Source organism: Chrysemys picta, chromosome 13 (genome assembly GCF_011386835.1).
Source record: "Chrysemys picta bellii isolate R12L10 chromosome 13, ASM1138683v2, whole genome shotgun sequence".
Taxonomy (NCBI): Eukaryota; Metazoa; Chordata; order Testudines; family Emydidae; genus Chrysemys; species Chrysemys picta.
Genome location: NC_088803.1, coordinates 51211921 through 51233730, shown reverse-complemented (window position 1 = coordinate 51233730; position 21810 = coordinate 51211921). Strand labels below are relative to the sequence as shown.

The following is a 21810-nucleotide window of genomic DNA, read 5'->3' as shown; positions in this document are numbered from 1 at the left end:
GGCAGGGAAGCCGGCTTAGCACCACCTGCCCCCATCTCCTGGGTCCCAGTGGAGAAAGACCAGGGCTGGCGTGGGAACAGGAGAAAGTGAGGGCCACTGGCTCATTCCTGGATAGCGCTATTACACGGTCTCCTTCCTAGGATCCAAGCTATTCCTGAGACCTCTGACCATACAAAAGGGGCAGGGGTCCTATCGGCCTTCCCCCTACAGGCCCCCCTCCCACGTGGCAACCTGGGGAGAGCAAGGAGGCCACAACACCTGACACTGCTCCCCCCCATTGGGGGGCCCCATCCTAGAGGCCAGCCGCAGAGCCATCACCCTCGCAGAGTGAATTGGCACGCATCACCGAACATTTTTAGATCAAGATTGGGTGTTTTTCTAAAAGATCTGCTCTGACGCAAAGAGGAATTATCCGGGGGATGTCCTATGGCCAGAGTTATCCAGGCGGACAGACCGGATGGTCACAACGGTCGTTTCTGGCCTAGGCAGGTGGGGAACCAGCACATAAGAGGGGCACCGAAGGATGGACGCTAGAGGTGGTGTGGCCATCACTTCCTTTTTGTCTTGGAACACCGTTCTCTGCAGGACAAGCCTGTCATGGGGCTGCCCAGGTCTGTTAGCAGGACACAGAAGGAACTGGGACCAAGAGGTGCTTTGGACATTAAGCGTCTCACCCCCACCCCACTTCCTGACCCCAGCTGATTTGCTGAAGGGGCCAAAGCCTGGAAGAAAACGGACAGGCCACAAAAGCCAGGCAGAGGAAATCACTCTACGTAGGACAGGAAATCTGGGGATCCCGCCTTGCTCCATTCACTGTGCTGGGGGAGGATGGGACCACCCACTTATTTCCATGGGCTCCCCCCGCAGCATGATTTCAACGCCATCCTATTTCTATGCTGTACTCTCTTTAAGAAGCGAGATGGGGACCAGGGGTTCGGGGCAGTGGAAAAGGTGTGTGTTTGCAGACAAGATGATTAAGTGAGTTCAAAGGGGCAACAGAGTCAGGCAGGCTGAACGGGCTCCTGGAAGTTGGAGCAGCTCCCGGCCTTCTGCGGACTCACTCCAAACCCTTTTGGTCTCTGACCAGCTCTGGCTGTAACCTTTCAAACCCTGCTTGAGAGGCTCAGTGGCAGGCAACCAGCCAAGGGATTAGAGAGATCATCTACCTGGCCTGGCATTTAACAACATGCCAGCCTCCATCTCCCAGTGAAACTCTCGCCCGGCTGCAGAGGAGATGAGCACTCGGCATTCACCAATCCCAGAGTGTACAAGCACCTGCCGCCCACATGGAGCTGTTTGTGACGGTGGTGACAAGTTTGTTTCTTTCCTATTGGCTTGACGGCCCTTTCCCCCAAAACTTTAGGGTTTTTTTGCCACCTAGCAAACACCAATTTCCCCCCACCCCCTGACACCTCTCCCTGGGGTCTGAATGGAGCAGAAACAGAAACATCTCGCCTTTACCAACTTCTACTTCATCCGGACAGTAACAGCACGACCACTGCAGCCCCAATTGTGGCGGTCAGGTTCTGGTGGACAAGGCACGGTAGCTGCTGCAGATCCAACATGAAGAGCATGATCCCTTGAGTCCAACACCAAGGGACTGGCTTGGGGGTTTTTATATTTCTTGGTTAGCCAATGGTAAGTTTTTATGTGTTTTGTTTTGTTTTTAAGCTTTTTCCCCAACCTGCTTATAACAATTTTAAACCTGGCCAAAGTTTGGTCTGAAAACCCTCAGCTAAAGTACAAATGAAAGTTTAAATGTTAAAAGCACCTGCTGCAGCTACGCAGAATAAACAGTGAAGAGGTGTAAATCTTGGTATCTTTGCTAGCAGGAGAAAGGGTTGGTGGGTAAGGCAAAGGGCCAGGAATCAAGCAATCCAGGTTCAGTTCCCAGCTCCATCACGGATTCCCTGCATGACCTTGAGTGACTCACGTAGCCTTTCTGGGCCTCAGATAACAGCTGTCCTTCCTTTTCTGTTTCCTCTGTTTAGATCACATCTTACCAGAGAATGATGTGGGCAGCCCCTGCCTCTCCTTTACTTCAATGGAGTTTCATCCAGGTGCAGGGATCTGCCCACACACAAACGTCCATAACAGAGAATTAAAAAGCACGATCACAAACAGGTGAGGCCGACAGGTAAAGTCCACTGGATTGTATCGACTCAAAGGCCTCCTTCCCGCACAGAGAAAGTGGGAAAAGCACGGACAGCCAGCCTGGGTACTTTGTTCTGCTCTCCCTTGGGGAACCCTGCGGCAGCAATTAAATGACGCCCGCTATTCCCCGAGCGGTGCGGACACCCGAGAAGGATGCTGCTGCGTAGACAAAGACGTTCCAGCTCGATAAAAGCAAAGATGACGAAGACGCAATTGTTATTTACTGGGGAGGAAAAAATGTTCGTTTCATCTACATTCCAAACGCAGCTCTCTGGGTGGGGACTGATAGCACGCTGAAGCGTCTGAGCGAGTTTTACCGATGGAGAACACAGGGATCCTGTCTACCAGAGCCCTTCTCACCCTCGTTTTCCTAGAATGATCAGCGATACCATTGTGCAACGAGTGGGCAACTTCAGCTGGGCTCTGGGCAGTGCAGGGCTCTCTGGGCAGGAGGGGGTTCAGTGAGCTCGGCAGGGCAGGGATTGTCTCATCCTCAGTGGCGGTGTTTGTCCCGTGGGGGTCTCCTGCATAGCTCAGGTCTGGGGCCCTACCTGTGACCTCGCACGCACAGCATGGGCGAGATCACGCCATACGGAGGGCACCATTTTGAGCCCTGGCCGGCACTGAGGACAGAGCAGCCGACACCCGGCAGGTCGGATCTGGTTGTCAGGGGGCCTTTTGCTGCCTTGGGGCCCCTGCAATTGGCGCAGATTCCTAACGCCAAAACTGCTCCTACTCTTTCAAACCATTAGGAGCCCAGCACAGTGGACCCCCTGTCCCCGACTCGCATCTCGTGGTGCCACCCTACTACACAGATAAACTAGGACCAGGAGCCAGGATCTCTCAAGTTCTACTTTGCCTCTGCCTGTGGATCGGTCAGCTCCAGTGGGCTCCGACTTTCAGAGGTAGCCTCTAATTTTGGATGTCCAACACGAGACACCAGCGGGCTGATTTCCCAAAGGTGCCGGGTTCCCGCAGCTCTCACTAACTTCAACTGGGGTTGCACGTACTCGGCTCCTCTGAAAATCTGACCCCAGGGGGTTCAAGCCACGCCCAGAATTAGAGGCTACACTTTGAAAGTCTAAACCTCAGGTTTTTTGTGCCTCCATTTCCCCATCTAGAACACACACTCCACCTCGGACCCACCTTCCAGGGTGTTGTGCCGATTAACATTGGTACAGCACTTGAGCTTGTGAAGTACTGTGTGCACACAGCAATCCCAGGTTATCCAGCTGTGGTGTTCCACCAGTGAGGGCCATTGGGACCTTTTCTAATTTCCGTTGCCACGGGATGCATAAAAATGTGCGAGGGAAAAAGATGACTTAGAAATTTCCATTCATGAGAAGCAGAACCCTCATCTGGAAGGGTCCCTTGGGAGAACCTTTCTTGGATCCAGCAGAGAATTTTCATCCTATTCCAAGAGTTCATTTGTTATTTGCTATATATTTTTGCCTCCAAGGAGTCTTGTAGTTTAACACAATCCCATAATCCAGGTATTAAGTGAACACATGTTTATTTGTTTCAGCTGTTTTGGAGCCCAACAAAGATCATGAAACAGAAACTAATGTTGCACTTCAATTTTCTGATAGTGCGCCAGAACTCTCCTGTTCCTCCCATGTAATGGCAGTTCCCATATATAGTTCCTAGACAGGTTTCTTCGTTGGCTCCAATTTCTTTTTTAGTTCACAACATCAATGACCAACTGCTTATAATTAAGGCTGCGTGTCTGCCACAGATTCCGTGATTTTCCGTGACCTCTGCCCGAGCTGGGCAGCGCCTGGGCCAGCAGCAGCAGTTTGGGTGTAGGAGGGGCTTCAGGGCTGGGGTTTGGGTGTGGGGGGGCGCTTACCGGAGGGGCAGTACCTGGCTCCCACCGACATGGCCCTGCAGCTCTTAGGCAGAGGGGCCAGGGGGCTCCGTGTGCTGCCCGTGCCCGCAGGCGCCGCCCTCGCAGCTCCCATTGGCTGCGGTTCCCAGCCAATGGGAGCTGGTGCTTGTGGCGGGAGCAGTGTGCGGAGCCCCCCGGCCGCCCCTCCCCCTAGGAGCAGGGACACGGAGCCGGGTAAGGAGCCTGCGAGCCCCACCAATCCCCCCCCCCACCAGTGGGAGTCCTAGGCTCTCCCCCCCCCCCCCAATTCCCTCCCTGCAGAGCACCCGCAGCCCCCTGGCCCAAATGCTAGTTAGGGATATATAGTAAAAGTCATGGTCAGGTCACTGGCTGTGAATATTTGTTTATTGCCCGGGACCTGTCCATGACTTTTACTAAAAATACCTGTGACTAAAACGTAGCCTTACTTATAATGCAATCTCGCCTCCTTAGATTGTAAGGGGTTTGCCGAAGGGACAGTCTCACCACGTGTGTACGGCATTCACACAGAATTAGAATTCTTTGTCTTGCAGTAGCGCCTAGGAACACTAGTCATAGAATGGGAGCCCAGAGTGCTAGGTGCTGTACAAACACAGAACAAACGATGGTTCCCTGCCTCAAAGAGCAAATAATCAAAGCGGGGCCCTGATCTCGGTTGGCTGTAACATGAAACAGCAACAAGCATGGGCATTTAGCACACACAATCCTGCCCCTTAGGCACGGGGGCTACAGTCAGTTCCGGGTTAACGGCCCCAGGCCATATGGATCAGTATTTGCAATAAGAACATTTGTATTTTGTACTAGGAAGAAGAAATTGGGCCTTGAAGTTTCTGGAGGGATTTTAAATCATTTGATTCAGAACGATCACTTGTGACATCTACGTTGCTTGGCTTACGTTGCTGGAAGCTGGAATTACAGCGAGGAGGCCGTATTAAAGGACTGCCCACTCCGGGAGTTTCAGGAGAGCACTCTAGCATTGCTCCAGGTGCTTTGTGGGGCGTGGCAGGTCATCAGAAAGCATTTCAAAGCCTACGGGACACTATAGCATCGTTCAGTTCTAAAGGCATCTACCGTTGTCTGGGTACCGCACCTGGCCCAACAGGGTCCTGCTACGCAACTAATACAAGGTAATCCTCCCCAGAACTGATCACCAGCTTGTAGATCCTGAAACAGGCACAAAGGGAAGCCCATCGGCTCACCAATGACTATGAAAGCCCAGCGTTAATGCCGCCTCCTTAACACAAAGGGGATCAGTCTTGGTCGTCGATTTCTCCCCACGGTGACGTGCCCACGGTTCTATGGGTAACGTTCCGAAAAGTAACTAAGTGACCTCGGAGCTGAAGTCTTGTTGAAAACCAGCAGGACTCAGGCTTTGGCATAACATTTCAAAAGCAGCTGGGGGTGGAATCCTGCCTCCATCCACGTCAACGGGACTTTTGCCAGTGGCTTCAACAAAGCCAGAACTTCAGCCTATATCTGAAGCATAATGGTCAGGAGAATGGAAGAGACCAGGAATGATCCTTTTACTGTCTCCCCTGTTGGTCTTCAGCTTAGACCTCAAAGAAAGGCTCTGATACATCAGGGATACCCCCCTTCAGTGGCTCCCCAACTTGGGCCTTCTCATTGCTATTCCCAAAGGAGGGGAGTGGAGACGCACCAGGGACAAGTAAGCCTCCCTCTTCCTCGGCTGCTCCCTAAGGTACACGGGGGAACGACACATCCCACCATGGTATGTTGTATTGGGTGGGACAGGGAGACTGAATTTCCAGTTAAAAACAAAGTGTCATTTCAGTCTCCCAAATGTATTTGGGTACGGCGTAGTGTAGCCTAGTGGCTCGTGCACTGGACTGGGACTCAGGAGACATGTGTTCTATCCCTGCTGGGAGACCTTGGACAAATCACTTCCTCTCTCCGTGCCTCATGGTCCCCATTTGTAAAATGGGAAGAATGATACTGACACCCCCTCATCAAACGCTTTGAGATCTGTGATGAGAAGAGCTAGGTGTTAATAGTGTGAAATTATTATTCGCTGCTGGGCAGATAGAGAAGTTTCCTCTCCTTCCTTGCTAGCCTTCGCCTCATCCCCTCCCACTCAGAGACATGGGGATTCTGGATAAGCCAGGGAAGTATTATTTCAGCTTTTAACATTAAACCTGACCAGATGAAGGACAGAGACACGCTCTGGCTACACAGCCCTGGACGCTCATCACAACACTCCCAACCCCACAAAATTCTCTCCTGTCCCTGCAGATTCCTCCTGAATCTCTACCACAATCCTTCCTCCAAACAGGACTCCAGGTTAAATCCTGCCCACCTAATCCCACTTGCTGTGACCAGGGGAGGGGGCAAACCCCAGGGATAATTCCAGTTCCTTTTCCAGTGTGAAACACCACCGTGAATCCGTTCACCAGCGTCCCACAAAGCTGTCCGTTAATCCTGGAGAGTAAATCAACTGCACTCCTGTTGGTGACTGATTTGTTAGCCCCAGGCTCTCTGCTGCAAGACGGGAATTAGTTGTGCAGATTAATATTGTAGCTTTTCTTTGTCACTCAATTTACCTGTCATACGGGAGGGAGAGGAGACGGATGCTTCCAATTTTAGATCAGACTTTGCCCCTAGTCTCAGGTAGTCCGGGGGCTGCCCCCCTTTTAAAGTTTAGTTCCTTCCATCCCAATGCATTCTGTGTGCCAAACTGCCATCTATTAGCTTTAGGACCAGCTGGCCTCATGGACAGGATCAGACGGGTTGAGGGGCCAAAGAGAAGACTCCCCCCCCGCCCCCCCACGAGGGTCGGGCCATCTAAAAAGGCAGCATATTTCATTTTCAGTAGGAAAAAGAGTTCACACACTTCCCAACCACTCCCAACTCTGGAAAAAAAATCAGTTTCTCCTTCCCGCTAACAGCCAGGAAAGGGAAAGGCTCCAAGGCCAGTGAGTTAAAGGGGATCCCACTCCTGTTTGCAATAGGCTAACCCTAACCATTGAGCCTGACTCTCTTCCCAGCTATCCCCCCCGCCCCCCAACAACCACCACCCCTAAACCCTGCAGCAAGAGGAGCTGTTGTGCACAGGTTTCATCCTGTGTCCCGGGCGAAGCTTCTCTCTCTCCCAGCTGCTGTCTCCAATTTCCCAGCCCTCCGACAAACAGCCCCGGTGCTTTCGTGTCCGGAGGCTAAGAATTCATTCACAGGCAAACAGGGATTTAAAAAAAACAACAAACAAACTACGACACTCACCTGCCTTCAGCCCCAAGGGCCCAGCAGCCAGATATCCCGACACCCGCATATATCGGGGGGCTGCTCATTCCACCCAGCTGCAGCAGAATCAGGCTCTAGTGGGGGGTAAGGGGGGGACGAGTTTCAGGAGGTTAGAGAGAGAGTGTGTGTGTGTATTTTTTGGCTGGCCTGTCACATGGCCACCTGCACGGCACTAGCATTGTAACAGGGCTGCCATGTGAATGAAGCACACTGGAGAAACCACACCAACGTAGTCCTGCGTGGGGCTATTCCTTACTCCCAGAGAGCCTGTGGGGTTGGAGGAAGGGTTTCAGACGCCCAGCGTGGTTTGCTTTGCAGTCCTAGGGGGCTGGGGTGTTAGTGAAGGGCTGGGCAAGGAAGACAGAGGGAGGCGAGAAAGAGCCGGCGCGCCTAGGAAGAGGATCGCTTATCCTACAGATTATGTTCATTACCTGATATTAATAGCACGGACTTTGTTTGAAAAAAAAGGCAGCCGTAGCACCTCCTCTTCCCCCACCCCTCACCCCGACAGGCCTCGCTCACCTGCTGCTGACATTCAGAGTCCGGGCTCACTGGGGGGAGCAGCGAGGATGACCCACTGCTGGGGTAAGTGAGGGGCCAGTCTCACCGACTCCCCCATCCAAGCAATTGTAGCAGTGTCTGGACAAAGAGAGCTGCAGCTGGGGCTGGGGGGGAGCCAGAGTCCTTCGGAACGGATCAGAGCAAGCAGATTAGCAGGCCCAGCCCATAGCCTCCCCCTAGGGAATGTATCAGATATTAGCCTAATACCCAAACAAGAGCCAGTGGGGACAGAGGAGACTCTCTCTGTCCTAAGCAGCTCATCTGAGCCGGGGTATTAATATTGCCCTGGCATTCCTGGGGCAGACCCCAGCTCTGCAGGGGAGGGAGCCAGGAGCCCCCAGCCTCCTGGCTTTTGGCTACAAATTCAAATTCGCTCTGAGCAGGGAAGTTATGAAGAGCTCCCAGGTCGGGGCCGAGCCGGTTGCTGGAGGTGGATCTGTAGCTGCGGAGCTCTCCTGATATCCCCCAGAGCTGCTTCCAGCCCCGGCATAAACAAGTCTGTGAAACTCAACACCCCCAGCCATGGGTAACCACGCAAACAACACCCCCCCCCCCTCACCCCATGCACGAGGCCGCTGCATTCTGCACTCTCAGCCGTCCTGCTGCCAGGTGCTTTCTGCCAGCCCTGCCACTTCGGCAGCAATTTTCCACCCGCTGCTCCTCTCCCAGCTGAACACGTCCTCCCAGCAGAGAGAACAACACGGGAAGCGGCTGTACATGGAGAAAGGCAGGGAGCTTGGCATGGCGCCGTGTGGCTGGGCCTGGGGAAATACCTGACTGCCAGCAGGTGCCAAGGGGCAGCTAGGCATGAACAAGCGGCGGAGTACAGGAAGAGGGGACGCAGCAAACTGAACACAGGGAGTGAGGGGAAGCGTGAAGGGGGCAGGATTCTAGGCAAAGGACCACAGATGGGCGGGTACAGCAGAGCTGGTAAGGGATGGGGGACTAGGAGCATCAGGTCAGCTCCCAGACTGCTGCACTGGGCAGCACAGTGTGGGGAGGGGGTGACCAGCCCTCTGTGGAGAAAGAAGTAGTTCAGGACTATTTAGAAAAACTGGACGAGCACAAGTCCATGGGGCCGGATGCGCTGCATCCGAGGGTGCTAAGGGAGTTGGCGGATGTGATTGCAGAGCCATTGGCCATTATCTCTGAAAACTCATGGCGCTCGGGGGAGGTTCCGGATGACTGGAAAAAGGCTAATGTAGTGCCCCCGGAGGATCCGGGGAACTACAGGCCAGTCAGCCTCACCTCAGTCCCTGGAAAAATCATGGAGCAGGTCCTCAAGAAATCAATTTTGAAGCACTTAGAGGAGAGGAAAGTGATCAGGAACAGTCAGCATGGATTCACCAAGGGCAAGTCATGCCAGACTAACCTAATTGCCTTCTATGATGAGATAACTGGGTCTGTGGATGAGGGGAAAGCAGTGGATGTGTTATTCCTTGACTTTAGCAAAGCTTTTGATACGGTCTCCTACAGTATTCTTGCCGGCAAGTTAAAGAAGTATGGGCTGGATGAATGGACTATAAGGTGGATAGAATGCTGGCTCGATTGTCGGGCTCAACGGGTACTGATCAATGGCTCCATGTCTAGTTGGCAGCCGGTATCAAGCGGAGTGCCCCAAGGGTCGGTCCTGGGGCCGGTTTTGTTCAATATCTTCATTAATGATCTGGAGGATGGTGTGGATTGAACCCTCAACAAGTCTGCAGATGCCACTAAACTGGGAGGAGTGGTAGATACGCTGGAGGGTAGGGATAGGATACAGAGGGACCTAGACAAATTAGAGGATTGGGCCAAAAGAAATCTGATGAGGTTCAACAAGGACAAATGCAGAGTCCTGCACGTAGGATGGAAGAATTCCATGCACTGCTACAGATTAGGGACTGAGTGGATAGGCAGCAGTTGTGCAGAAAAGGACCTAGGGGTTATGGTGGATGAGAAGCTGGATATGAGTCAACAGTGTGCCCTTGTTGCCAAGAAGGCTAACGGCATTTTGGGCTGTATAAGTAGGAGCATTGCCAGCAGATCGAGGAACGTGATCATTCCCCTCTATTCGGCACTGGTGAGGCCTCATCTGGAGTACTGTGTCCAGTTTTGGGCCCCACGCTACAAGAAGGATGTGGAAAAATTGGAAAGAATCCAGCAGAGGGCAACAAAAATGATTAGGGGGCTGGAGCACATGACTTATGAGGAGAGGCTGAGGGAACTGGGATTGTTTCGTCTGTAGAAGAGAAGAATGGGGGGGGGGGGGGATCTGATATCTGCTTTCAACTACCTGAAGGGGGGTTCCAAAGAGGATGGATCTAGACTGTTCTCAGTGGTACCAGATGACAGAACAAGGAGCAATGGTCTCAAGTTGCAGTGGGGGAGGTCTAGGTTGGATATTAGGAAACACTATTTCACCAGGAGGGTGGTGAAAAGCACTGGAATGGGTTACCTAGGGAGGTGGTGGAATCTCCTTCCTTAGAGGTTTTTAAGGCCCGGCTTGACAAAGCCCTGGCTGGGATGATTTAGCTGGGGATTGGTCCTGCTTTGAGCAGGGGGTTGGACTAGATGACCTCCTGAGGTCCCTTCCAACCCTGATATTCTATGAGTCTATGATATAGAAGCGTTCAGCCACTTAGCAGCAGGTGTCTGGTGCAGCACACGAGCTGATTAAAACCCAGCTGTACACACCTTCCCTGGGCACATGAGAGCCTGCCAGGCTGTGCGCCACACAACCGGGCCAAGCTCCGAGGTCACGGGTGTGCGTAAGGCTGACCTGTCACCGAAGCAAAAGGGACGTTACTTGAACAAAGAGAAAAGACAACAAGTTTGGGGTAAAAACCCCATAATAACTGGGGACTTTCACCCCTTACGTGGGCAGTGATTACGATCCAGATTACGAATATTAAATAAGCTTCCCCTGCCGCCCCACAAGCCACACTGATCAGAACTGGGGTCCTGCTTTGCTCCCCTGGACTGAGGGGCCCAGCTCCCCAGGACAGAATTTCCAATGAAGTTTTTCTTTTCTTTTGCATCCGTGTCAGCTGCCTCCAGCCAGCCCTGCCTAGGAATTCGGTGTTTGACTTTTGACGACCTGAGGGCGTTGAAAAATGGAGCCACTGGGCTGTGGGGAAAAAGGGGGCCGAGAGGTGTGTTTGGAGAGGCAGAAGGGCAGGCCAAAAGAAGGCCCGGGAGCAGAGGAGCTATTCCGAACACCTGAGGGGACAGGTACTGAGCATTTGCTGCAAGTGTGCCAGGCACACGGGCTTTAAGAACACAGCAGCCCTGTCCAGCACAATGGGGTCTCGATCCTGTTTGGGGCCCTTCAGGCACCAGTGCAATACAGACAACTTTTGTGAGTGACCTTTAAAGGCCGTAACGCATGTCTCTGGGCGGGTTTCCTTTGCTGAGGCAGGTACGACACTTCAGGGGTCTGATTTTCAGAAGCCACAACCCCAACTGGTCAACACAAGCTGTGGGGTCTGAACGCCGAACTCCAACCGTCTCTGATATTTAAACACTCCACAGCCTGTTGCGCTGGCCTCTGGAGACAAAGGCCCAACTCCGAAATAAACAGGACTGCGCACGTGAATGGGATTTCAGGGCACTGGGATCCTAGTCTAGTATGGGGCACACATAATGTTAGCACCAATGCACGACAGCTAGATTAACAGAAGAGAATGTTACCCCGAAACACGTTATCAAATCACTAGCACTTGGACCAGTGAGGATGTGTAAAGAAACAGACAAAAAGAAACTGCCCCAAACCCCTGCTTGAAATAACAGTAAAACTGCGACACACGGCCACAGGGAAGGGAATTCAAAGGGAAAGCTGACAATGCATCCCTAACTCGAGCCATTATACTGAGCCGTCCCCCCAAATAATGATGCCGATCACACGGCAGAGTGGGTGAACTTCAAAGGAACACACGGAGAACTTTTTTCCGTGCTGCAATTTTATTTTAAACTCCCCCGTGTCTGTAAAGCCCTTTCAGAAGTTTAAAAATAAAATCTTTCCCCAGCGATTTCTATTCTTTCCCATTAAAGAAACAGACCTAAGAAGTTGGAGCCCTCCCCACCAATGCTTCATTGTTCTTTACAGCGAACACCAGAGAGCTTTTTTCCGGTCTTTGTTTCAATGTCCAAATGACAGGGCTGTCACCTATTCTCCTGACAGAAAGAAGAACAGGAGGACTTGTGGCACCTTAGAGACTAACAAATTTATTAGAGCATAAGCTTTCGTGGACTACAGCCCACTTCTTCTGCTCCACAGTCTAACCTAGCTCCTAAGCTAGTAAGAGTCGGCCGAAATCGCCTTTCTTCATTCGATGCTGTGGTTGTTTTAAATGTATGCCAATAACAATATTTTCTATCTTTGCAAATCGTCTCGGACTCTGAACAAAGGCTCAGTGGCAGTACACAACAGGAGTGCATCAAATCAAATCTAGTCTGAAGGCAGTTCTAAGGCCTGCACTTTCGGGGAACAGATTACCTTCCAAAGAGCTCGCGGACATTCAAGAAGAGTCGGAAAGGAATGATCAACACCACTGCCCACCCCACGCGCTATAGCTGCATTCACACCAGGAGAGCTTTGCTCGCATCGCAGACTGATAGCCCTGTACTGACAAAGTGCTTCTAGTGTAGATGTGGCCCAGGAGGGCTAGAAACTTACTTTTAAAAAGAAACGCAAGCTGAGATTCTCATGCAATCAAGTGAGAATGAGGTCCAAGGCCCGGGGCTTTGAATCCCTCCCTCCCCTAAATATAGCAATACAATAAAATAATCAGAGCTGGCAATCTGCGTCAGAAGCACCTACGTTTCCTCCAGTTGATTCATCCAGCTTTGGCAACGGGTTAGTTGTGAAAATCAAAGAAGGTAGATTTAAAAGAGTTCTTGAAACAGGTCCTCTTGTTAATTTCGCCCCATTGTTCCTTGACCCTCTTTAAACAATCCCTGGGCCTCTCTAGCACGCGTACCTTTCAGATGCTCGTCAACTTCCCTTTTCAGCTGGTTAGGCTGATGGGAGCACAGAGTGTAAGATTCTGATCATCAGTTCTATATTCTATTAGTTCTACGACTGAGACCCCCGACGGCCTTTGGGTGGGTGTGGGTGAAATGCAGATGAAGGGTGTTCATAAAACTGGGGGATGGCCTGTCTCTGGCGTTGTACACGGATTATTAAAATGGCCCAGATAGTGTCATAATAGGACACGCACTAAATATAAACACTAGTGTCACGTCTTCCCAATTTGCCTTAATTCCAGCACGTTCGTGCAGATTTTGGGAAAATGCTGATCATTTATTTTTCCTTTAGTTTTTAGGACAAAGCTGAAATTAACCAGGGCTCTTCCTGTTTTGGTCACTGTGACCCCAATCTTACAACTGGATCCACGCGGGCCTTCATGTCCATGCACGACCCCAGCAGGGGTCCAGCCACGTAGATCCGACTCCAGGGTCAGGGCCTGTGTGCGTGACCCTGTTATAACGGGCCCTGCTATGAATGTAGCATTGGCTCATACTGCTGGCTGGGCAGAACACGCCAAGTCCTGTATGAACACTGATCCTCCATGACAGCATGGTGGCTTTCACACCCCGAAAGGGGGGGGGGGGGGAGGAGAGAGTCGGGATTTGAAGGACAGCCCCCCACCAGACTGTAACAACTGTCCAAGACTCCGAGCCACTTGGGTCCTTATGCACTTGTCAAGGCCAGATCCTCAGCTGGTGCAAATCGACACAGCTCCACTGACCTTGCTGGAGGAGGCGGATTTACACCAGCCGATCGGCTGGCCCTAACGTCAGTCTCTTTGTTGCCTTGCCCCTGAGCTAGAGGCTATCTGACCACGACCCTGGCTCGCTGCCTGGGAGGCCCTCCTGCTGTAGGTAAGTGCTGCTCGAGGCCTTCCTTTCATGCAGTGGTAACTAGTAAAGGCCACTTGAGAAAGAGCCGGTGAAATGACAACGGGAGAAGGGCTCTGAGACTAACCGCCAGCCGGACTGCCGCCCGCTCAGACTCCTGGGCTGCGTTAACCCAGGGGGTGGGGGGTAATAGGAGCCTATATAAAAACAAGACCCCAAAATCGGGACTGTCCCTATAAAATCGGGACATCTGGTCACCCTAACAGGATGAAAATGCTTTAGAGTCCAAAGAGTTAAAAAGTTTCCACTCTAGGATATAACCCACAGCAGCACCTTAATCTGCAGCTACGGAGAAGTTTAAGGGGATGGCAGTAGCACCCCCTAGTGGTAAATGTCCAAATATTTAAATACTGCAACAGAGATTAACACTACCACCACTTCCTTCTATGGCAACACCATTCCACAATGATTAAGCAACTTGAATGCAAAATTCATGCCCAACGGGGGTGTGTGTGTGTGTGTGTGTGTGTGTGTGTGTGTGTGTGTGTGTGTGTAGAGTCATTACAGTTAGCTGAGAAGAGAGCTCAAGCCTGGACAGAAAGGAGTGTTTACATAAGGCAAATCATTTAAAGGGGCCCCATCCACTTAAAAATCTTGGGCCTGACCCTCCACAAACATACAGTACCCATTTACATTGGAGTGACTCCCTCGAGTGTGATGGAATTATTATTCCTCTATACCGATCTAACAGAGGAGAATCAGGCCCTGTGGAATTACACACACACACTTTTTTATCCTCTGTTAATAACTTTGATTATCAAAGCTAAATGAAGTTTACAAATAATGCACTGTTCTCACCGCTGTTTCTGATCTGTTCATTTTTACATTTCTGACAGCGTGGACACAGGAAACCATGAGGTCAGTGTAGCTGATACCCTACTACTTGGTTAAAACAGCCACTGTTATACAACCCAGCTACTCATCAGCTTCTCTAGCTATTACTCAGTAATGCACTTCCTTCCTCTGGTAAACTCATTGTGTTCATAGGCCCCATTTTACAGTTGATGAAACTGAGGCACCGAAAGGTTAAGGGCAACATTTCCCCCCAAGTAAGTGGTCTGTTTGTCACTGACTCAACTGGAAATCAGTGCGTTCAGCGTCTCTGAAAAACCTAACCACCCAAGTTTGAAAGGTTTGGCCTTAGTGACTTGCTCACAGTCACATATCAGGTGTCTGACTAATTTGGAGCAGAACACACGGGAACTCTGGACTCCCAGGGGTTTGCTCCAACCACTAGACCGGTGCTGTCACAGGTGCACTGCACTGTAGTAAGCGTTACTTTGCAGTATTTATTATAAATACCCTTTGTAGACACTCAAAGTTCTGAACATTTCACCTCTAGAGCTGGTATATTCTATGCATGGTCTCAGCCCAAAGAATTTTTTTTTTTAAAAGAAAATGTGAGGAATATCCATCCACCTATTTTTCCGTTACATGAGTAGGGAAAAAAATATACATATGTCTTTTCCAAGATGGCAAATTTTAAGACACTTTTTGCAGTGCATGATATGTGGAAGGGGTGTGCGCACAGATTTGCAAACAGCTAAACTTTAATTTTTTCCAGAAAGCTAATCCTCACTGCAGTTTAATCTGTTGACCATTTTACAAAGCAACAAGAAAGAAAGTGACTAATTCCTTGGTTTTGTGTATGCAGACTAGAACCCTTTGCTAAGGTTGAGGTGTGTGAAACTAACGCCCACGTAGAATCTTTCCTCACCGAAAGAGTTCAACCCAGAGATCGTTTTCACAGTTTTAAAGATAGCAACAGATAAAGATTTCACAAGTGCAGAAAGGTTCCAGTTGTGTTTATAAACATCAGGTGAAATCCTGACCTCTCTGAAGTCAATGGGCATTTTGCCATTGACTTCAGGGGGGCCAGACTTTCACCCCAGAAGAACAAACTGCAGATTTTATAACCCTTGCAAGAGCAGTCTGTGATGCTTACACTGGTCACCCCTAAATATTTACAGTTGAGATTTGCAAGTAATTAAGGGTACCACACTATTCCCTAATGAGTGCAGGGCCTAGCATATTATCCTTACAATGTAAAACTGTACAGTTCTGAAGGGTGACCGCTGTACAAAGCATGAAGCCCGCTGAGGACTCCGCCGTTATCACTGGGCTCATCACGGTCATTTGGAGCTTCATGCAGAGAGCTGGGTTTGAACTAGATCTCCTGTACTAGCCCCAGATACCTGAGTCTAAGAAGAATCTCTGCTAGCAACATAGGGCCTATGACACCCAGGCAGCTGAGCAGGTCTGAGTCAGGCCAGTACAGGGCAGTGGAACACAAACACTTTTCACCCTGAAGTATCCCAGTGCACTTTCCAAATGCTCACCATACTGCCCCACTGGAATGCAGCCAGCTCTGGGGAGGAGGGGGCCTATCAGGTGCACAGCACCTTGCAAGACAGAGAAGCAAGGGAAAGTTTGGACAAGCACCCTAGAGCAAATTCTGCCCCTGGGGAGTGCCGGGGAGATGGTTAATGCTCAGGCAGAAGAGACAGATCCACCCTGCTCCAGGGCTCCTCAGAAAGTCAAGTGGATGCATCTTGAAGCCATCCCCTTGGAGAGCTCAGGGGAGCTTGTCCTGCCTTGCCCGTGGACTCCAGTCCTACCACCCTTGCCCTGGCCGCCGACCCCGAAACAAACAAGCCATAGACACACCCACCTCCTGCACCCCAAGGAGCCCCCAGGGGCAGCCCCTGGCTCCCCAGTGCGCCCTGTTACCTGTCATCTCCTGGCGCGCCTCTCTCCTCATGCACTCCCTCTCCCCCACCATCACCAGCCGCTGCAGCCATTGCGCTTCTCGATCAGCTGTTGGGAGAGGGGCTGGGGAGGGAGGCGCTCTGCGCCCCAGGGCTTCATGGGAGTTGTAGTTCACAGGCGGGAGCGAACGCGCTACTCCCAAAGGCGAGGAACCCCTGAGTGGACTACAACTGGCCGGAAGGATGGGAGCCCTTTGCATCATGGGAGTTGTAGTTTTTTTTGGGGGGGTTGGTTTGTTTTTGCAGGGGAGGAAACTTAACGACCGTGCAAGGAAAGGAAACTGAAAGGGTGGGTTGGAGGCCATGGGGTGCAGAGCAAGGGGATTGATGCTGCTGGCCACACAAAGCCCTGTGGTGGGTTTAAATATAAAAAGAGCTTGGAAAGGACCAGAGCGTGCACTAGCAAGCCTGCAAAATGCCAGAGCGGTCCGCCTGCAAAATACTGGAGCAGGGGTCAGCAACCTTTCAGGAGTGCTGTGCCGAGTCTTCATTTATTCGCTCTAATTTACGATTTTACGTGCAAGTCATAATTTTAATGTTTTTAGAATATATAACACACTATTGTTGTATGTAAAGTAAATAAGGTTTTTAAAATGTTTAAGAAGCTTCATTTAAAATTAAATTAAAATGCAGAGCCCCCTGGACCGGTGGCCAGGACCCGGGCAGTGTGAGTGCCACTGAAAATCAGCTCGCGTGCTGCCTTTGGCACCCGTGCCATAGGTTGCCTACTCCTGGACTAGAGCTACTTAACAGTGAGCTTCTGAAATCGTGGGCCTGCTAAGTATGGGAACTATATAACTTTATGCCATGTGCCAAGTCAACGACCAGGCCTGGTTGTAAACAGGAGAACTGGGGAAAAGGGAGATCTCCCCAAAATGCCTGTGAGAGTTAAAACGCTTCAGTGGCACGCTGCACATTCCTTCGGTGCTGAGAGAGCCTTTAAAAGCTGCCTTAACGGTAATCGGCAATGAGCTTCCCTCCCCAAATGGGCGAGACTTGGCAGGTCTGTGCAGCAAGTCCTATAAGGAAGTTAGTCACATGAGCTGGGTATATTCTTAGACTATTGTGTGTGACCAGTGGTGGGTTAACAGCAAATGGTTGCTGTATTATTAAATTAAGCATCAGAACTTGGGTTCCATTCTGAGCCTTGATAGATTTTTAAAGCCAGAAGGGGCCATTATGATCATCTTGTCTGATCTCAAGTCATAGAATTTCACCCAGTAATTCCTCCTTCAAGCCTATGCCTGATCCCAGCTCTCTTCAGGTGTATTTTATTTTGAAGCTCACGGAGAAATGATGCATACACTAGCTGTCATAACTGAATTAGCAGATGGTAGATAACGGGGTTGATGATCGTTTGGAAGCTTTGATCCTGCAAAGAATTCTTAACTTTTGTGTGCTTAACTTTACATCCCAGGAGTAGTCCCACTCAAGACACAGTGCGTAAAGCTTAGCTAAGCATGTGACTTTGCAGGATCAGGGCATTAGATTTCTTTTTCCATGATCACAAAGGTTACTGGAATGCTTTCCCCCACAAACAGCTGTACATCTGAATGAATGCAGCTCGAGACTCAACAGGGGCAGAAGAAAATAGTGGCACAGAAAAGAATGCAAAAGGGTAAAACGTCTCTTTGACAGCAACACGGCCGTGCCATCCACACAGTAAAGATTGCTTTTCTCCTGTTCCCTGCCCCAATGCACTTAAATAGAAAATAGTGATTATAGCATCAGCCAGCAGCCCCTGAAACACAAACACCGTTAGCCAAGGCTGGGAGAACAGACAAGAGCACTTGCTTCCGCCCCTTCTCACCAGCACGAGGTGCAGCTGTTGGCTGAGTCATTAACAGCATCAGTCACCGAGAGGGCTAAAGGAGAGATGTGTGCAAACAATGCTAAGTTCAGAAAGGAACTGGCTCAACAATGCAAACTTCACGGGGAGGGGGGCTGCTGATCCGCTGTACTCGCTTCCCCATGGCATTGTTCACATTCTTGGCCTTTTGCATTCTTGCGCTCCCTGAGCTCCTCGAGACTTAAGTGAATTATTGACACTTGAGAAGACAGAAGCGCCATCTCCCTTCTTCACTGGAGGGCTGCCTGGCCTCTTACTTGCCAAGGTGAACGCCACATGGAGCAATGGAACCTGGGACACAATGGATATTATTAGAGCCAAATCTGCTCTGAGTTACATCCCCATTGAATTCGTGGGGTTGCACGGGGTGTAATTCAGGATGGCTTGTGTTTTGGAGGGGGTAGGGGAAAGGGCAGATGCAGAAAATCCCCCAGCTTGCTTTCCACGTTCCTAATCTCCCCGTCAAAGAGGGCCTTAGCCTCATTTCATTGGGATCAAATGGGCCAACTCGCAGATTTGTTGGCAAACTGCTGCGTTCAGGGAGATGTGGCTAAATCTGCAGCTTGTTTGGTGATCTGGACAGGGCACCCTTGCACCCCCGTAGTTGACTTTAATGAGGCTGTGGGCAGGTGCAGGGGAGTGATCAGAGCCTAACATTACATGGGGAAAAACCAAAGTGAATCTGGGATTAGCAATCATCTAGCCAGGCAAATGCTCCCTGAAGAGAGCCTGAGGGCTTTTCAATTTTACTCATGAGAAGGCCAAACAGGGGGAGTTTTGCTATCTGAGCGCATTTGAATCTCCCAGATGAACTGGGGATTAAACAGGTCATGAGCCTGCCTTTCCTCCTGCAGTTGGTTGAAAGTTCCTCTGCAGTTTATATTCACAGCTCTGGCCCAGTCACAACGGACTGAAGGAAAAGCTGTCTGGTTATGGAAATCAGCCGCTGCTCTCTCGCAGAGTGGGAGGTGTCGTCCATGGAAACACATCGCCACTTTTCGCTCCTGCCGAAATCATCCCCATGTCTTATTTGAATGATTCCCATTTTCCCCCTCGGGGGGGTGGGGGGGAGAGAGAGGGAGAACATTTCCCGAGGTCTCAACTTTCTGTTTTTGTGCTGGATCAGAGCAGCCTGGGAGCATCGCCCAGAGCCAGGGGGGCTAAAGGAACCAGGAGAGGTTTTGAATAACAATAGCTCCATCCAGTGGCTGGAAAGGATTTGCACATGCATATTCCCTGGAGATTTTCAGGAATGAAAACCTTTGGGGGCTGTGACTGGAATACGGCATGCAGAAGCCGGACAGGGACTGGCATGTCAAGATCAGATGCGTTTCCCCCCGACTTGACCTCAACCAGCTAAATCAAGGTGACAGGTGGAAATGTATGTCTGCACTGAGGGAGGTGACTCTGCTGATCACTACACTGACCCCGGTTTAACACTGACCTTCCTTCTAGGCCAGTGGTTCTCAAACTTTTGTACTGGGGACCCCTTTCACATAGTGAGCCTCTGAGTGCCACCCCCCTTATAAATTAAAAACACTTTTTTATATATTTAACACCATTATAAATGCTGGAGGCAAAGCGGGGTTTGGGGTGGTGGCTGACAGCTCGCAACCTCCTATGTAATAACCTCACGACCCCCTGAGACATCCCAACCCCAGTTTGAGAACCCCTGTTCTAGGGAAAGAGGATGGGTTTCTATGCCCCAGCCCCTCATCTCCCCAGAGAGAATAGTTTCCCCAGAGGAGGAGCTGAGTCAGGGGGTCAAAATTCAGGAGACCTGATCCCTGTCCTCTTCCCCTAGTAGCCAGAGATCATAAATCTCCCAGTTATTAGCCCTAATCCTGCTCACATTGACGTCAATGGCCAAGCTCCCATTGATTTCAATGGAAGCAAGATTGGGCCTAAGACCTCCCCTAAACCAGCTGTTGCTTCTCATTCCATTAGGGGTGCATTAACCCACAGCCTAAGCCTTGCACTGTCCAGGCGACCCGGCTGCCTGGGGCATGGGCAGCAGTGATGCACAGGACCGGTGCAGAGGCTGGTTCTCTAGGCCAGGAGGGGACATTTCGTCCAGGGGAGAGGGGGGTTGCTGGGGATGGGACCTTCAGCTGGAGAACATCCAGGTCTAATACAGGGAACAGCTGGCCGTGCCTGAGGGTCTGGCTGAACTGGCCTGAGTTCCTAGAAACCTCTCACTTGGGTGCCGAGCGGGTTAAACCAATGGGCCCAAGAGAGCAGCGGGGTCTTTTGTTTTTTGCTGTGCAGTGATCAGCACGACTCTATTATTCATGAAAGAACGACAGGAGTTCTTGCCACGCTGGCTCTTATCCCAGCTGAGGAGCTGGCAGCCAGCGCTGGGCTAGAGAGAGACATGTTCATTATTCACATCCCCACCCCGGCCAAGCAAACAAACGCCCCCACGCCTGCCAAGAGCACATCCCTCTGATCTCCCTCCCGAGGGACAGCCTTCAGGCTCTGTTCACCTGATGCTTTCATGCCAGGCCACCGTCTTGAACCGTCGGCTCAGCCCAGGTGACCCATTTGCTGATGAATGAGGTTCATTCAGCAAGAACAGCTTTTTGTTTGAACACTAGAGAGGCTGGGGCAGCTGTCAAGCTGTGGGCTTTGCAGCCAGGCTTGGAACAGCTGGAAAATGCTTGTCACTTGGTCTCTCCAGAGCCATTCATTCTTCTACCCATACTGTGAACACAGAGAGGGTGCTTAAAACAAAACAAAACAGAGGATGTAGACAGCGTGTTGTGCCAGCGGCCAGCCGCAGTGCCTCTTCCTGCCTGCATCCCTGGCTGGAAAACTACCCAGCATGCAGCTTGCCCCAAGCAGGTTTAGTTATCTAGGCTTACCGGGTCCCGGCCCATCTGGATAAGTGCAGAGAAGGATGCATCTGCTTACCTGTTTGTAATGCAACCTGCTAACGCTAAAGGACTCCCCTCAAGTAGTTCATGTAGGAAATCTTCTCAGGCTGCCTTGTGAATTTCTCTATCACATCTTGATGCATGGAGGAGCATAGTAGCCCCTCCAAAGTCTATAGCCCCTGTACTTGGACTATTAATAGAGCTCCATTCATGCTAGGAAGACGTGGGTCCTATGGGGACTAGGCTGGTGTGCACTTTAGCATGTGGGTTCCATCCATGTGGAAACTTGAGTTCAAGGACTATTGAGAGGCTCCACGTGAAAACTTGTTTTGCCCCGGCAGTATTGCAGGCACGCCAGTACCATGCTGAGCCTACGTCGCAAGACAGATGAGTAACGCTCCAGCCAGTAGAGACACAGAACCCGTATGAAGCTTCTAATGGTGGGAAACATAGGACCTTCTGGGATCAGAACTCCTCAAAAGTAGGCAACAAGCTGAGGAGGTGGCCTGGTCAGGTGGCGTCTCCAGCTGATCTGGTAAGGGGAAGCTGTCCTACCTCGGGTGGACTTGCAGAGGCAGGGTG

The 21810-nt window shown here is 50.9% G+C and overlaps 1 protein-coding gene across 11 annotated transcripts in view; it reads right to left on the bottom strand.

Moving 5' to 3' along the window:
- UCKL1 (uridine-cytidine kinase 1 like 1) overlaps positions 1-16622 on the bottom strand; it is a 42593-nt gene extending 25971 nt beyond the window's left edge. For 6 of the 11 annotated variants that reach the window (XR_010592392.1, XR_010592395.1, XR_010592393.1 and 3 more), the window contains exon 1: positions 16466-16622. Coding sequence is in view for 5 of the 11 variants with exons in the window: in XM_008174744.4 (XP_008172966.1) it covers positions 16466-16536 (71 nt within the window). In the remaining 6 variants the exon portion in view is untranslated. Of the gene's footprint in view, positions 1-7255; positions 7351-7798; positions 7917-16465 lie in introns of those variants that run through there. The other 5 variants (XR_010592396.1, XR_010592394.1, XM_065566199.1 and 2 more) reach the window with 2 other exon arrangements.
- Between the last annotated feature and the right edge of the window lie 5188 nt (positions 16623-21810).